This window comes from Papilio xuthus, unplaced genomic scaffold (assembly GCF_000836235.2).
Source record: "Papilio xuthus unplaced genomic scaffold, Pxut_1.1 DF827597.1, whole genome shotgun sequence".
In the NCBI taxonomy this organism is placed as follows: domain Eukaryota; kingdom Metazoa; phylum Arthropoda; class Insecta; order Lepidoptera; family Papilionidae; genus Papilio; species Papilio xuthus.
The window spans coordinates 2826927-2845049 of NW_013531052.1; the positions used below are offsets into that span (position 1 = coordinate 2826927).

General features: G+C 33.4%; 2 protein-coding genes across 2 annotated transcripts; one reads left to right on the plus strand and one right to left on the minus strand.

The window, feature by feature from the left end:
- Window positions 1-9408: 9408 nt before the first annotated feature.
- Window positions 9409-10177, minus strand: LOC106118169 (larval/pupal rigid cuticle protein 66). The gene is made up of 2 exons (XM_013312731.1): window positions 10099-10177; window positions 9409-9830 (listed from the first exon to the last, which is right to left on the minus strand). Exons 1-2 carry the CDS (start codon window positions 10108-10110, stop codon window positions 9465-9467), a joined length of 378 nt encoding a protein of 125 aa, XP_013168185.1. The 5' UTR covers window positions 10111-10177; the 3' UTR covers window positions 9409-9464.
- Window positions 10178-16595: 6418 nt separating this feature from the next.
- LOC106118189 (larval/pupal rigid cuticle protein 66-like) lies at window positions 16596-17578 on the plus strand. Its single transcript, XM_013312751.1, has 2 exons — window positions 16596-16646; window positions 17137-17578. The coding sequence occupies exons 1-2, from the start codon at window positions 16635-16637 to the stop codon at window positions 17536-17538; spliced, it is 414 nt and encodes a 137-aa protein (XP_013168205.1). The 5' UTR covers window positions 16596-16634; the 3' UTR covers window positions 17539-17578.
- Window positions 17579-18123: the final 545 nt, after the last annotated feature.

The window sequence follows — 18123 nt, forward strand, 5'->3', positions numbered from 1 at the left end:
GTGATTAACTAGTGAACGTAACGGCAAGTAAAGTTCGTAACGATCTTTTGAAGAATGTTTCAAACAATTTTCTTTATTCGAATAGATAAATAACCTTAATTTTAAAAAAAAAAAGTAAGACTGTCCTAATGTCGAATGGGATTTGAACTCTCTTTTTAACAGTGGTAGAGCCCGCTTTAACTTCTTCGAATGAATTGGCCGGTGTTCCTCCGTCGATTTTAATTGACCTCGAATCAATTAGACCTTTACGTTGGCAACGCATCTGCAAATGCTGATGTCTATGAGCAACGGTCGCTTCGCTATTTCAGGTGACCGCTCGCTCGTTTGCCATCTTATGAATGAACAAGCACCTTTTTTATATCAGAAGGAGGCAAACGAGCAGCGAGACCACCGAGGTGTTCAACGACGCCTAAGGACATCAGTAATACCAGAGGAACCGCAGATGCATTGCCGGCCTTTAAACCTTATTGTTTAGTTACACATTTGTTAGTCTACACTTAAGTTACGTGCTATGTACAAATAACTTACGCCTTACAGTGCTAAGCTTTACAAACCGCAGTGAAGTTGTGTTTGTAACTTGCGCATTTAGTCACCGCGGTTGTTACGGTTACAACAAATTAAAATGTAGTGTTAATCTGTATTTTAATTAACAAACTTTCTTTTATATATTTCGCAATCTTTTCCTGTTAGGTAAAATCCTATACAGTTACGTTAATTGGTGCATTAGGGAGATCTTTAGCGTAGGTTTCGTATTTATTTACCTACTAAATGACTATGAGTGTGACAGTAACATAAGAAAAGTCTATATTATGTTGTGTTCATATTATTTCAATACATTGTTACAACTCATTAGTCTTTTGTTGCGTGTTTCGTATCGTTAATATATTTTATGTGCTGTACAGTAGCTATGGAATAACATTTCATATCTTTTTATTCAAGTATGAAAGTGTTAGTAAAGCGCCAATAGTCTAATGGTTAACATCCGATCACGTGGTCGAAGGTTCGAATCCCATCACTGGAATATTGTCGTAAACCTTATTATAAAGCTCAGTTGGAATGATATATACTCGTAGGTGGAAAGTAAATTAGAAAATCTACTAACATAATCTTATATATAATAATATATATATAAAAGAAAGTCGTTTTAGTTACACTATTTATAAATCAATAACGGCTTTACTGATATGGCTGAAAATTGGTGTGGAGGTAGCTTAGAGCCAGGAGACGGACATAGGATATTTATTATTATTTTTTCGAATTTATGCCTTGAAGAGCTGCTTTTTATTAAACTTACTATTATTATAAATATTAGTAAAATAAAATATATATGTGATGTGGATGGATGGTTAGGTGTTGAAAGATCATTCATGCACAAATTCATCTTAACTTTCGCATTTACAAAGTTAGAAAGATTTTGATTTAATGACCTCTTAAGAAGAAAAATAATATATTTACTACAATTTTTTCTCTTTTATCTCAAATTGTATCTGAAGTAGAAGATCTTTATTTTTGACGTGGCCTAATTTCAATATCGTTCGAGAAACAGGAAAAAGAAAATTTGATTTAAGAACCCACTTCATATTGACAAATTCTGTGACCCTGTCAACGATGAAATAAATATTATTGAATACATACTTTGAACACAAAGATGTAAATCTATAAATTGACTATCAAATCGATAATTTAATTTCGAACTGGGTAACTCCTTAGGTATTTTACGAGCAAAAGATACATTTATGCACTTTTGCTATTATTTTTCTAGGTGACTTGCGCCTTTGATCATGAAACACACAAAGCCACTTTTACTATCTATAGTACTAAATATTAATATTTATTGACTTAAGGCACAGATAACATAAACAATTATTATTCCTTATGAATAAACAAACGTTATATTTAGCTCCCTACTCGTTCACCTATAATAATCTTGTATTTTATTACCGCATCAGCTGTGCTGTCGACTTCATATATTGAGTTCTTGTTCATAAGTTTCATTAAAATAAATAATATTCTCCTTATTTTGAGAATAAACGATTAATGTGTTAACTATTATATTTACGGGTCATAATTTAGTATAAAAGATGGGAAACATATTACTGTTCCTTTTGTTTAAAGTTGATTCAAAACCGTAAATATTAATTGTGAACGTTACGTCGCCACGCTTTGTAATTACAAAGGTTAATCGTAAAATTAAACGATCCCTGAATTATTTATTCGAAAACTAAGAATAAATTAAAATAGATTTCAAGTACAAGTATTGGCAAGTTTGGATTTCATTGAACTTCAGCCACTTAAAACAAAACAGAAACGAACAGCTCCTTTTTTAAGTTTTATAACTCTTCCATATACTGTGTAAGTTCAGACCCAACTACAACCAGTACTTCATTTGAAAACCAATACGTCCAACTGACTATATATATTCGTATATCATTTTAAGAAAGATCAAAAGACACCTCAGCCTACAAAATCGGACAAGTCAATTGGCTCTAAAAAGTCACAACCAAATACAAAACTGCACAAAAAATTGGTTTGCACATTGTATGTATTTATAACCGTAGAATTTCACTATCACCCAAGTCATGTTTATAAATATAACCGTCTCTGTTTTGTCAAATAGAATGAAAGGGATAACAACACATATATTCTAAACATCGACGTTATAAACGCAAATGTTTACATGGATAGATGTTTGTTGCAAGATATCTACAGAACGGCTGAATCACGCTGAAATTTGGCATAGATGTAGAACATAGTCTGGAAGAAAACGTAAGCTACTAATTAATTTATTTTTTTCCACGCGGACGAAATCGTTGGTCAAACAGCCAGTATGTCCACATTAATTCATCAAGAAAAAGGTCGCATCGAAGAGTATATAAAAATGTGGTCTTCATTACTCCGCTCACGTCGCAAGCAATCTATGGGGCTTATGAGGCTCTTCATAATTCAGTGATGCTAATTTAAAAACCAAACGTAATTATACTTGAGCTTACTTCATTTATACTTTGATCTGTGCTTAAGAACAAAGTACGCTTAAGATTATGTTGTTGGATACAAAGTATGTGATAATAAAATGTTAATATTTTAAACAAAGAGCTAAACACATTTTAAATTATTCCAACTTTCGTGAGACAATATAATAAACTGATATAAAAACGGCTAAACACTCACGTATATTCGTCCGGTGGCGGCACCGACTAGTTTCGAGCCCATGGGGGGCCCTTTATCAGAATAAGTGGGCCCCGAACAAATTTTGACAAAAATAAACAAATATTTTATCGTGTTTCTAAAAAAATTATAAAATTTTAGATAAATTTTTTTTTAGAGATCTTATTAAAACCGGACGGACTTCCACAATAAGTCGTAAGTACACTCCAATTTCTGATTCAGTATAAAGAACCACAATCATTCCCTACCCGTGCAGAATACTAATATCATACCATTGGCCCTTAGTTTTATATTTGTTGTCTCAAAACAAACGTTCACTAAAATTATATAATAATTACCACCAAAAGTACCGTTTCTGGTACATTTTCATGTCCTATTTAAGTGTACTATACTACTACGCATACTAAGATTGGTGTGAGACATCACGAATCTTTTTCTCGACAAATAGTACTTAATATTAAACAAATTATTGATATTCGGCCGACTAATTCGGTCTCTTGCGGAAAATTAAATCGATTACATTCCAAAAAAGTAAAAGGTTTTTAAAAGAAGATTTTCCTGAGCGCCAATACCAATATGTATGATAATATCGTAATAGCGTTTTTGGTCGGATCTTATTTTAAACAGTACGCACCCATTACGATGAAATGCCGCACGCATTAAGACGACCTTATCTTTTATTTTAGGGATTTAATATTATTGAATACTAACAGTGAGATATATTTATAATCCTGATCTCTTTTTAAATAGGGAATTAATATTATACCGGGTTTTATTTACAATTTATGTCATATTTTTTTTATCTCACTAATATTATAAATGTGAATGTTTGGCACAGATGTAGAACATGGTCTAGAAAAACACATAGGCTACTTATTAAGTTTTTTTTGTATTCCACGCGGATGGAGTCACGGGCTATTGCTATATATCATAAGGTGGCAAACGAGCGAGCGGCTGCCTGAATTAGCCGTAATGGCATCTCGACCGTTGCCCATAGACATCCGCAATTGCATATGCGTTGCCTACCTTTAATCGACGGAGGAGGAGAAGCACAGAAAGAGAATATTTACCCTTCCTATGCTTCCCCTCCTCCATCAAATACCATTTGATTTACATTTAATATAATATATTTGCGTTTAGCTGACTTAAATACTGCCTAGAGACGTAAATAATCTGTTTGGTAAGACATTACGAAAGTTAAAGTGCGATAAGAGCGGCTACACTAAACTTCTCACTAATTTTATCGCGACATTCAGACGTATTAACAGATTAATGTATTTGAATATTAATCTCCAAGGAATCTAAAACATTAATACTAAGTACTTAAGCGTTGATTTATTAAGATCTATTGGAAGAATTTGAGATTTCCAACTATCAACCTTGTGGGTCTCGTCAATCATTCCTGAGGGTTCCGACTCTCTATTTATCTCGTTATAAAGTTGAAAAAAAATATATTAATATATATCCACGCGGACGGAGTCGCGGGCGACAGCTAGTAATTGATAAATATAGCAAAAATTCAATCAAGCATGTTGATTCTACAAACAGAATAAAAAAAACAATAATTACTTTTATTTCGACGAGAAAATCGAAGTTTAATCAGACTTGTTTACAGAAAATGCTATTTACAAAGGTCAATATCGATACTGGCCACGTTATAAAAAGTAAATACACCTTAATATCTCTCAATATAATATTGAAAATTGTAGAAATGATTAAAGGTATGAGTCACAATTTTTATTGGTATATATGGCCCAGGGGAAAATGATAAGAAAAAATCTACCAAAACATCGTTGTTACGTGCCCAGACTAACAACGTTGGATGGAATTAAAAAAATATATATTAATTTATTATGTTGTGTTCCAAACATAATAAAGAACTCATAGATAATTGAGTGATCCAATAAAGAACTTCGTTCTAACCTTATCGTTTTGTTTTATCGACGTCGAAGAATTTATAACGAGAAAAGTTTGTTCGGTACTATGAATTACAGCGTAATTTGTTCAGGTGATTTTCAAGTACTTTAGTTAACTGAAGGACATAAAAACAGATTATCATCACCAGCTCACTATACGTCCACACTGAGGGCCTCGGAGCCTACCCTAAGTTAAGGGTGATTAAGCCATAGTCAACCACGCTGGCCAAGTGCAGGTTGGTTAACTTCAGACATATCTTTGAATTTCTTCTCAGATATGTGCAGGTTGCATCACGATGTTATCCTTTACCGTAAGAACGTTGGATAAACATATGTAAATCGGAAATCGAAAAACACATTGGTACTGGCGGGATTCGAACCCAGGAACCAGGAAGATTATAATGCATGTAATTTTTTTTTTTAATTTTACGAAGATGAAGTCGCGGGCTAGTAAGAGATAAATCAAAGATAGTGTTAAATATAGTTCGCTGGGCAAAATGTACGCTCCATTTACAAATAAACTTGGTTGAATTGATTGCATACTAACCGGACTCACTTCAGTTAACAAACGGTGTCAATTGCATTAACTGAGTATCGTGAAACTCAACTCCAACTGCACAGAATAAATCAATGATAAATCCATTCAATTACCAAACAAGAATAATTGAAAATAATGTTTATTTTCAATTATTCCTTAGGAGCGTCGGTGGCTCAGTGGTCAAGCATTTGACTTGCATTCTGCAGGTCCTGGGTTCGAATCCCGCCATGTACCAATGTGTTTTTCGATTTCCGATTTACATATCTACATTTATCCGACGTTCTTACGGTGAAGGAAAACATCGTGATGCAACCTGCACATATCTGAGAAGAAATTCATGAGATATGTGTGTGAAGTCAACCAACCCGCACTTGATCAGCGTGGTTAACTATGGCCTATGGTGGTTAATCACCCTTAACTTAGGGTAGGCTCCGAGCCCCTCGGTGGGGACGTATAGTGAGCTGATTATGAATGTTTGTTTATCTTTATACAATCGTTAAATTTAAACTTAATTAAAATTAAACATAATTATTTTTAAAGACTAAGGCTCTTTGTACACAAGGTAACATAAATATTCGATACCTCACGATTTTAGTCGCTAAGCGATTTACGCAAAACAATGTCAGTGAGGTGTGTAGACAGGCTGACGTCGCGTCGGCGACATTTTGTTCGCCGCCAAAACCAGACGCTCGCAACCTGTTTCTTAAGATCGTCATGAGAAATGTCGCTACAATTTTCAAGATGGCAGACCAATGCAAATATTAAACAGTCACGAAGATTTATTTTTAAATCATATTACCAATAAACGAGACGTAATTTTCTATTCAATTCGCATAAAGCAATTGAATAAAATACGATTCAATATTATCAATCATTTGTCAATGTCATCGAAGGGTCTTCGATTTAATTAATTTCTTTGAATACAAAGTAACATCAAAGAGTAATCCTGTTAGAGTTTAATAAATTCCATAATGTTGCTAAGATTGAAATAAATGAATATACTGAGACGTTTATACGTAGTCAGAAGCTTTGAGAAAACGTTTATTTAAATTAAACTAGCTTTCGCCCGCGACCCCGTCCGCGTGAATATATAAAAAACTTAATAAGTGTAGCCTATGTATTCTTTCAGACTATGTTCTATACGTATGCCAAACTTAATTGAGATCCGTTCTGCCGTTCTAGAGATATCTTCAAACATCAACTCTCAGCTACCTCCTAATCAATTTTCAGCCATATCGGTAAAGCCGTTCGTGAGTTATATATATATATATGTGTAAGTTTACAATGTTTCGTAGTTTATATACTTTACAAATTGTCTACAATTGAGTATTTATACTACAATCAAATTTATTAGTTTACTGATATATTAAAATAAATATAATATTATATTTTATACCGAATTGTAGTAATGTATGGACAATTTTCCAAATATTTATTCTATGTCGAATATATTGTGACATATGTGTAAATCGACTTCAAGCCACTGGTGCAAATAAAAGCGAATATCTTCAACTTCGTGCCGTTTGACGCTAGCAAGAGATCTACTGCCAATTGAAACCATATAGCCCTCTCGTGTGCTACAATCCGCTATATAGAATGCAACTTATGTATTACTTCTATTACTAACCAATGTTTATGTATTCCTAGTACTTTATACTTTAGATTATTGTTTAATGTATATTGAAAATCTTACTAATATTATAAATTCAAGAGTTTAAATGGATGGATGTTTGTTATAAGGTATCTCTGGAACGGCACAAAGAATCTTGATGAAACTTGGCACAGATCATAGTCTGGAAGAACACATGGGCTATCAAATAATATTTTTTTTTAATTCCGCGGAGAGGAAACCGTAAGCTACTAGTAGAAAATATTAACTTTTTTAATGTCATTAACTCTTGCGTAATTCAAATTATCACCTCGAGGCTAGCTATATGCAATTCAGTTTCTTGTCACGTCCCGAGACGGTTTCCAGAGAAGCCTAGCAGTGAGTTTCCCATTAGCTTGGACATTTTCATCGCAAAGCTTTTGACTTAATTTTATGTGGAGTTTTTTCGCTGTTCATCGTAAATGAACATATAATTTGAAGTCTGTTTTTCGACATTGAAAATGGAATATGTATGTTGTAGACATTATCAATTTAAAGTGTTAATTCACAATACAAGTACTAAAATAATATTTTAAAGCTTCATCGTGTACAAAAAAATATAACCAACCATAAGAAAAATAATTCACATGTCGCACGAAGAGTAGTTATGAATTTATATTTTTACAAAATCCATAATTAAAGTCGCGAGGAATGTTCAAAGGACGCTCTAATATGTACATTGTTAAATACATTTTTCATGTGCTTTGTGTTTTTATATTCAGCTCTACATTTTAGTTTTCCACTGTTTGTGCCCATGTTTTATACTAAGCAAATAAACTTAAACAATGTAAGTTACCTTCTTTCGTTTGAATTTTTATATTATTTATTTTGAGTGTCGCTAACCTTACAAGTTATTGTCGTGAAAGTTGGATGACATATATTGGATGGATGTTGGATGACGTAGTAAATAGTGAAATATTTAACAGAGAAATATCACGCATTCCGTTCTTGAGTCTCTAAGGGATATGTCCTTCCTTTTATTTCAACCGAGGGCATCAGTGGAATGTCAGGTGTGAATGTTAAATATTCTGTCGTCCAAATACTCTACATTTTGATATCTACAATTACTCGGTGTGCTCTACTTCCGACGTGAATGTCCACTGTAGAAAAACTAGTATAATTTTTTTTTCTAGTACAAATTGTTTTTCAAAATTATTTCAACTTTTTCAAAGAGTTTGATAGAGATGGCTGAATTTATTTCGATAATACGACAAATCACCTGGTTAACAGGCGAGGAATAAACTAAACTAAAATTTACTTTAAAAAAAAACAATTAAAACTTAATAATACTGAAATTGTTAAAAATACATCCCTTAAAGTAATTAATAATACTCATACGTTATGAAACATGATAAATAGAACAAAATATTTATAAATAGAACAAAACTTTAAGCTGTTACTGCTTAGGATTACCTGTCCTTGTCCTGTACCTTACAGTTTTGCAAAAACATCATATGACGTACATACCAAATGTATTCCATTCTAGAATATAACGTTACCTGAAACAATAGGAATAATAATAATATTAAAAATCAAATAATGTTATAAATTATCTTGTTTTCTATTTATTTATTACTTTTACATTTATTTCTTAATTTTAAGATACTAATCTTCTTAGGTTTCCTCGAAATATTATATCAAAATCTATTGAAATTTTGGGAACGCATAGGGACAAACGTTGATTCATTTACTCAAAGTTTTATTCTTCAGTACGTGACTCGACACAAGATACGAGTCAGCCGATCAACCAACGAGTAGGTATCATAAGCAGGGTAGCAGCGGACTGGAGTACATCATTAGTTGGAGAGTTCGGTCGCACTAATTGGGACATTTAAAATAAAATTTAACTTTGAAATTGTACCAGTATTTTTATATTGCAACATTCTTTGTAAAAATTTTGTGTTAGTTTTTTTTTGGTACACTAGAAGCGTATTTGTCTACTTTGTATTTGACTTTTAAATAATTGCAAATTGTATTTTCTAGTTGTAATTGAAAATAGTAGCAAACTTAATTCAAAGTTAATTTGTAATTTACGCAAGCGCCTTACATAATTATATAGCAATATAACATGGATATTCTAGTTTTTGAATGTTAATGAAGCCGAGAAGGATATTTGTATGTGTATAAATAAAATAGGTTAATATAGGTTACAGTTTATTTACAAATTCGTTGTTTACAATGAGCCATAAATGCCAGTTCAGTAGAATCGTCTGAAAGCGTAGGGTGCAGCGTATCCTAGGGCGCCGTATCCGTAAGCTGAATTGTATCCGTATGGGTATCCGTAGCCGTATCCATAGGCGGGTGCGGCATAGCCGAGGGGCGCGGCGGCGATGAGAGCGGGGTCCTTCCTCACATTGGCGTTGAAGCCCTCAGCACCGGCGGCATAGTCTACAGTCCTGCGGGTGCCGTCAGCATCAAGCAGAGAGTACTGGCCACGGACTCTGTCTCCGGCGCGGCTCTCGATCTGGCTCTTGTAGTCGCCAGTGTAAGGATCCGCCACACCGTATGAGAATTCGGAGTAATCCGCAGCACAAACAGCCGCAAGGGCGAGAACAACGACAAACTGAAAAAGATCACATCAAAAATTATGACTTAAAATATTTTTTAGAGTGTTGCTCTTGAACTAAAGATATAGTGTCATTTTCGAAATATATGAAAGACATCGTCTCTTAATGTTTTAATTTAGAATGACTACGATACTTTTTCAAAGGGAACTTTGACCATAGTCATAGGCCACCAAGCCATTTGCTACATTCTTTAAATTTATTAAGACTATAAAAGTCTAGCGACTCTTTACTTTTATAATTTGCATTCAAAGTAACACAATTTACCTTCGCGAACATTTTGATTGTGGTAACCGTTGCGACTATGTCGATGTCAGCTGATGTACTAATGCCAATTTCATATTGTCCACTTGTATTTATATCGTAGGAAAATCTTCGAGTTATCTTTCCATACCAGGCGAGCAGGAAGTGCTCAAATGTCAAGTCCAAATCTGAGTAAGAGCGCTCAATAAACACTCAGCGCAGAAAAGTAACAAAAAAATTACCGGTTACAAGTACATGCTTTTATTGACATTAAAATAAAACGGTTTTGTCAACATTTAATATTAAGTAATTACTTGATATAAAGATTAATTCAAAGCCTTCCATCCATCTATACTTAGATGATTTCATAACTTACTTATACTTTACATCATCATCAGCTCACAATACGTCCCCACCGAGGGGCTTGGAGCTTACCCTAAGTTAAGGGTGATTAGGCCATAGTCAACCACACTGGCCAAGTGCGGGTTGGTTGACTTCACACATATCTTTGAAGTTCTTCTCAGATATGTGCAGGTTGCATCATGATGTTTTCCTTCAACGTCAGAACGTCGTATGGAAAGTACATATGTAAATCGAAAAACAATTGTGTACATGGCGGGATTCGAACCCAAGATTGCAAGTCAAGTTGACCGACACTCTCATTACTCACGCTCGCTTATACTTTACGGTAATCCTCAATTTAACAAAAACAAACTCGATTTGAAAATGGATCTTTTTCATTAGAAATATAAAATTTAAATTAAATTCCATCGCATTTGCCGATTTACTGCGCAAAGATCTGCGGAACTTCTTTGCCTTCAGACATTTATTGCTTCGTTGATCCGCTTTGATTTTGTTTCTTCACTAACCTAAGCTCTGGACTTTTTATATAAGCCTCGTTTGAGATTGAATTTGGAGAATCTAAATTGATTTTTCAGCACAATATATCAGGGAACCTAGCACGAAAGTATTCGTAACGTTATCGACACAATATGTCAAAATTTGTGTGATAATTGTCGTAGTACCTACGCCCGATAAATTACTTTGACTTTACAAATCTAATACAATTTATATTACGAAAACTTTCTCGAAAATTTTAATGCTAGGCCCCTTGTTTATTTCATACACATACATATATTTGTTTGCTACCTTATGACTCCATTTTAAATTTAGACAGTTTTGTACCCCTATTATTATACCGCTTAAGGTAATGACCAAAAAAAGCAACATGTCTGTTGCTTTTGTGAAAAACTCTAAAATATCTAACCCTAACTCAGTATTAAAAAAAACAGTAATTTTTATAAACTTAAACCTTTCTGTAAATCTCAGTATTTATTAGAAGGTTTGAGGTAAAGGAAAACCTTGTTCAAATATTTAAAAATGAAACAGAAGACAATACGATATGAGATCTTACTATCTTACTAATGGATGGATGGATCGATAGCTATTTGTTCGAAGGTAGGATAGATGTAGAACATAACCTCGAAAAACACACAGGCTACTTATTTTGTTTTTTTTTTAATTCGGCGCGAACGGAGTCGCGGGCTACCGCTAGTAAAACATTGAATGAAAAAACTAGTTGATACGAAATAACGGTAGTTATTTTTCTTTCGCTTAATTACATTGCTGTGAACTCAATGCGGACGTGTCAAAACAGAGAATGCATTTACTCGAGGCTATAACACAACATATTCACTTGTCCGTCTGTAGAATTGTTTATTAGTGTTGTTATTTAACCCGCTTTCTTGTCAGTACAAATAGATGATATTAAATGTAGCTCAAGTAGCGCTAGACACGACACCGTATGCCCTTAAGGTTCGGTCACACAGACCAGAGAGATGAGTAGAGCAGAATTTTATAGCAAATAAATTGAACTTTATGAGATTGTAACAAGGTTTAATTTTACTTTTCACGTCTTTTTTCAACTTCCTTTTGATAAAAAGACAAGTTAAAAATGTCTGTGAAAAACCGATTATCAGTTTTTGTATTAGTGTTTATGTTTTGAAAACCCAAGGTTACGATAGCATATGAGAAACAAAAAAGTTCAACGTGGAAAAATTGCTAAAAAAATATCAAACAGACCTATTTGGGTAAATTGATAATATCGGAGATTTAGTTTTAAAATGAACACTATTTTGAAATTTGTATTACACTGAACTATCTCCAACAAAATAATTTAAGTTTCCATCAGAAACCTTGAGGCACTTCTTAATGTCTTGTGTTAGATTTTGAATGCGGCTTTTAATCTGCGTTGTCGTGTTTTGCGTGATAGGGATAGATAAGTTAACAATTTGCCAAGTTCGTCGCGTGTCTTGTTGTCGAGCTTCAGAAGATTACATTTGTAGTATCGTAGGGATGACTTGGTTTGGCGAATTGGTTGTAACACGAAAAGGTCGACGCCAGGAATTGTGCATTATTCCTTTAACGTGGATAAAATCTTTTTTATCTTCTCGTATACTTGTCTACTGCTACAAAATCATTTTTTTATAACATAACCGACGAATAACAGAACGAGCGAGCGGCCACCTGAAATCGCTGAAATAGCGAAGTGACCGTTGCCCATAGACATACGCAATTGCATATGCATTGCCTACCTTTAATGGACGGAGGAGAGGATGCAGAAAGAAAATATTTTCCCTTCCCATGCATCGTCTCACCCGGAAAGTCCACTTCTACTTCCCATCCTTTCCTTAGAAGAAAAAGGGTGGGAAGAGGAGTACGGAACGCACACTTATCAGACGAAACGCGGAATTGCTTCCACTTCACGTTTGTTTTCTGTGTGGTCGTGGTATTTCACCAGGCGAGCCGGGCCAATTCGTGCGAAGATGTTAAAGCGGGCTCTACCACTGTTGCAAAGTTTTCAAAGTAGCTTTATCTTAATTCTTACTAATATTATTAATGCAAATGTTTAGATGGATGAATGTTTGTTAGAGCGTAACTCCAGAACAGTTGCATGGGTCTCGCTGAAATTTGGTATAGATGTTGAACATATTTTTATTTCCGTGCGGACAGAGTCGCGGGCTACAGCTAGTTTTGAAATAATTATGACGTAGTAATAATAGACGTAACATACAAGGCAATAAAAAAAGTTATCGTTTTTGTGACGTAACTATGAAAGAAATGTCGGCGTTAACGAATTCGTTTGATGAAAATTCGCTTCCATTTGATAGATGAATGTGATAAAATATCATTGCTGTTACATCGCCCACGTTTACGTAGCAGTTTCATTTGTATATGTCATTAATTGTATTTAATTCTATTCTATTCCAGAGTGTAACATCTCTGCTTCTTATTTCATTCATATCTCGTGAGCAATGGTCCATCAGAATTTCTCCTCTATGCTATTAGATAAAATAAAAAAAAACATGATGAAACAAAAAAAAACAATGTTAAACAAAACACATTAAAAAACTAACAAAATAATGTCATGAATACCTTAGAAAGTAAGAAATTTCTCTACTTTCTTATAATAAGTAGGTGTGGATTTTACAATTATTGTTATTTCCGAGGTAAATTAGTGACATTTTATATCTGAGATGTCTTAGACATATTTACGTTTAAGTTAGTATTTAGCCGAAACCGACTTTTCGATCGACCGACTTTCTCAAAATAATTACAGATTTCTAAAACGAACTCGTCCTCTTTTAAATGTTCCCTTTCAGTTACTTAAATTAATTCTGTTCCAAGTAGCTTACAAATTTAATTAATTTCAATCAATTTCCTTTAAGAAGATTTACTTTTATTCCCAGAATGTCGTATTTTTTATCTGAGATTTAAATTGCGATCTAACCTTTTAACTTTTAAAATCTAGAATATTCTTTTATTTCAAAAGTATAGTGAATAAAATAAAATACACCCCTTATTTAAAAAAAATTATAAACAATAATATTTGAAGTAAAAACCTTACTTTTTAATATATGGAAAAAAATACAATAAGTAAAAAAAGTTAAATAATTTATTTTAAACACAAGATAGCAAGCACAAGCAAGTTACAATTTTAATTGCTGTAGTAATCCTTATAAGCGCCCTTGTAGAAAGTTGTTAGTGATCTGAGATCTGTTCTGGCCAAAACTGTATTTATTATGACATTATCAAACCAAAATGGCTTCACTCCAAACATAGTACATTAATAAAGATTACAAGGCTAAAAAAGAGAATGATGTATGATTGTTTGACTAAAAAGCTTTTGTTCTTGCTAACTTTTTTGGATGCCAACTCTTGAATGTCCTTTTTTATCTAGATTTACGAATAGTAGCAGTTGCCCGCGACTCCGTCCGCGGTATTAAAAAAAACAATAATAGAGATAAAAACTACCCTATCTCCTACGTTGGTTTTAATTACAGATGCTTACAAAATTTGACAAGAAATGGTTCTGTAGTTTCAGAGTTCATCGCGAACATAAATCGTGACACGAATTTTTTATATAAAACAAATGAAATATAAAACTCTAAAAACTCTACTACACTAGAATTAATTACAGTAAATCATTTTTGTGGCAAAACTAAATCAATATAGTTTTATAAAAATATTTATCACAAACGTTGGCAAGATTTATAATATTAATAAATTCTCTCGCTTTATATTGCACTTATCGTCGCTGTAAAAATAAACAACCGTATTGAACTTTAAAAATATCAATATAAAAACTACTTAAATCAGCAATCAGCTCTATGATGTATAATTTCACTACTTACCGTGGGTTTCTGAGACGATTGACATTAACCTTAAAGTAAACCCAAAACTAAAACCTTATAATAAATCTTAATGTTGTTTAGTCTTATTAATATTATAAATGCGAATGTTTAGATGGATGGATGGATGGATGTTTGAAGGTATCTCCGGAGCAACGGCATGGATATCGCTGAAATTTGTCATAGATGTAAAAAATAGTCAGCAAGAACACATAGGCTACTTACTAAGTTTGTTTTTCATTCTGCGCGGACGGAGTCGCGGGTGACATCTAGTGAAAACCATATTTTATCTGAAATACTTAATTATAGGTTAAAAGACAATACAAATGATTTTTCTGTGTACAGTCACCAAAAACATCAATATTACATTAAAAGTTATCTCGCTTAGAAATCGAATTAAGGGAGCAGAGTTCAGTAAAGCGGACAAATCTTCGACCGCCGGGACACGGACTCGACAAGATCGTAATTTAATTAGTCGATGCTTCTGTTTCATGTTAACACTGCGGTTTTATTTAATAATCTGTACGGTTAGCAGATAAAGTTTGCCTATTTAATTTGTCCATAACATATGTATACCATACAAATAAAAATCAATTTGTATTTTGCGATGAACTGAAATACTTTAAAGTACTGATTGCAAAAAAGAATCAAATAGATCAGTTTTTGATAGTTAACATTAATATAATAGTATAAATTAAAAGTAAAATAATCATACTCTGAATATAAATAGAACCAAGTAAATAAGCTTTATTTGCTTTCGTTTAAAATACTTGAAGACGCTTTGGCAGCATTGCTATCGGAATGTTTTTGCTTCAATGAAATATTGATGCAGAAATGGAATTGAATTTTAAATGCAAAATTTACTAAATTAAATACTTAAATAATGATTATATCTGTTGCCAGTTGTTAAATTGATGAAAAATAAATGTATATGGCCTAACAGATTAAACCTTTGTACAATATAAAAAAGAAAACATTCCTTGACATACTTATTTATAAATTTATTTTAGACCAGCTACTGCTACAATTGCGTTTGCGCAGGATTAAAAAAACTTTATCCTACATTTATGCCAAACAACTGTCGCCTTTGACTCCGTCCGCGCGGAATTAAAAAAAAAACTAAAAGTCTATATGTTTTTCCAGACTATGTTCTATATGTGTGCCAAATTTAATCAAAATCCGGTCAGCCGTTCCGGAGATACTTTCAAACACACATCCATCCATCCATTCATCTAAACTAAATATCTAAACTTCTGCATTTTTAATATTGATAAGGTTATTTCTTGTTTTGTATTCAGTACTTGATTTAAAGATGAAAAAATACATGTTACTTGTCAACAACATTAAGTATTAAAGAGTGTGTAGTGTTCAATACAGTTTATTCCATGACATATTTTTGGAATTTACTGGAATAATGATATAATGGAGAAAGGGTCTCGGGTACACTTTCTGTCGTAAACGTTTTCACTTCACCCGCCTTAAGTATGCTTCGTGATGAGTACATTAGCTTTTAAGTATACAACCCTACGATATTTTGGCTAGTAAGTACAAAAAATTGAGTAAATAACTACATATCACAAAAAAAATCAGAGAAAACTGAACGAAAATTAATTTGGTCAATTCTATTTTTAGATATTTAATATTTAAATGCAACTTAAATTCGTCCGAAACATATCATTAAATACAATAAAAAATGCGAAAGGTTTTTTCGATGTTTAAATTTTTATCGAAGACTTTCGAACTTGGCATTTAATTTCCGACTTATCAATATTATTTCTCGATATATTTTAGTATAAATAACCTATGATTTGTTACAATGGACATCAGTCTGTAATCTCTCGGACAATCACAATCACTTGCACAAACAAAATGCTCGCTAAGGTAATTAATTTTAATGAAATCATTAAACAGTTACGTTCAATTTTCACTGATTCGTAATAGGACCGATGTACTCGTTCGATTAATTGTAGTGTTAAAAAAACAGCCACGGATTTATTTCACAGTAGCATATTAAATTACAAATTCTAAATAAATTAAATATAAAAACCATAATGAATTTGATATAAAATGTGACATTTTGCGGTAAAATTTGAGTTACATTTTCTTTATAAATTAGGAAAGCATTAATAAGAAAAGAGGTAAGCCCCAAAAAAGGTTCTAGCTAAGAGCACCCTTAACCGAACTACATACCTAAATACGTCGCAAAATTCACAGCAGTGTGCGAAAATATTTAATTAAATATTCGTGGGTCATGTATTTACTATCATGAACTTTTATCACTATAAATTTGGTATTTCAGTTCCTTCTCCAGTTCGATCTTGCGGACGCTGATAGAATTTGTAAAAAAATTGGCTATTTTTACTTTTTACAGTTCGTTATCCTCATCGCCCTTGTGGCTGCTTGTGCTGCGGATTTCTCCCAATTCTCATACGGCGTGGCGGACCCTTACACCGGTGATTTCAAGAACCAGATCGAGACCCGCGCCGGCGACAGAGTCCGTGGCCAGTACTCCCTGCTTGACGCTGATGGCACCCGCAGGACTGTAGACTACGCCGCCGGTGCTGAGGGCTTCAACGCCAACGTGAGGAAGGACCCCGCCCTCATCCCTGCCGCGACCGCAGCCTACGCTGCTCCCGCCTACCCATACGGATACGGATACGGATATAACGCAGCTTACGGGTACAACAATCTTGGCTACGGATACAACAACGCGGCGTACGGATACGGCGCCTACGGATATGCTTCTCCGTACGCTTTCAGAAGATTCTACTGAACTGACAATTATGGCTTAGTGTATATAATTTTAAAATAAATCTCAATCCATAAACATGTGAATTTTAATATTTTTGGCGCATTTTTACACATTTATTACTATCACTATACCGAATCAAGTTATTCTTTCATTTGTTTTTTTTTAAACATTTGAACATTAGTTATGGAATTTATAAACAAAAATTATATCCTTATCCTAATTTCCATTACATTATACGAACATATAAACAGCAATAATACGCCAATAAAACATTCCACAAAGAAGCAAACAATATGACTTACCATATAAAGGGAACGTTGAAGTCTTTTATTAGATTCCGAGATCCCGTGCCTGCGTATAATGTACGCGAAGAGTAGTTCGTAAACAAATATACGGGTACGGGTTGACGCGAAGTGGCTCCGTTGAGATTAAAGGGGTTACTACTTGAATAGATCGAGGGCTCGCCCTTTCATATATTGTTCATTATCCTTTGTGTTTTATTAAATCTTTCACCAACATTCTTCTTCATTGTGTTTGCCTTTTTGTGATAGTTTTTCTACACAATAATTAAATGAATAAAGGTGAAGCTTATTCTCGGGACATATT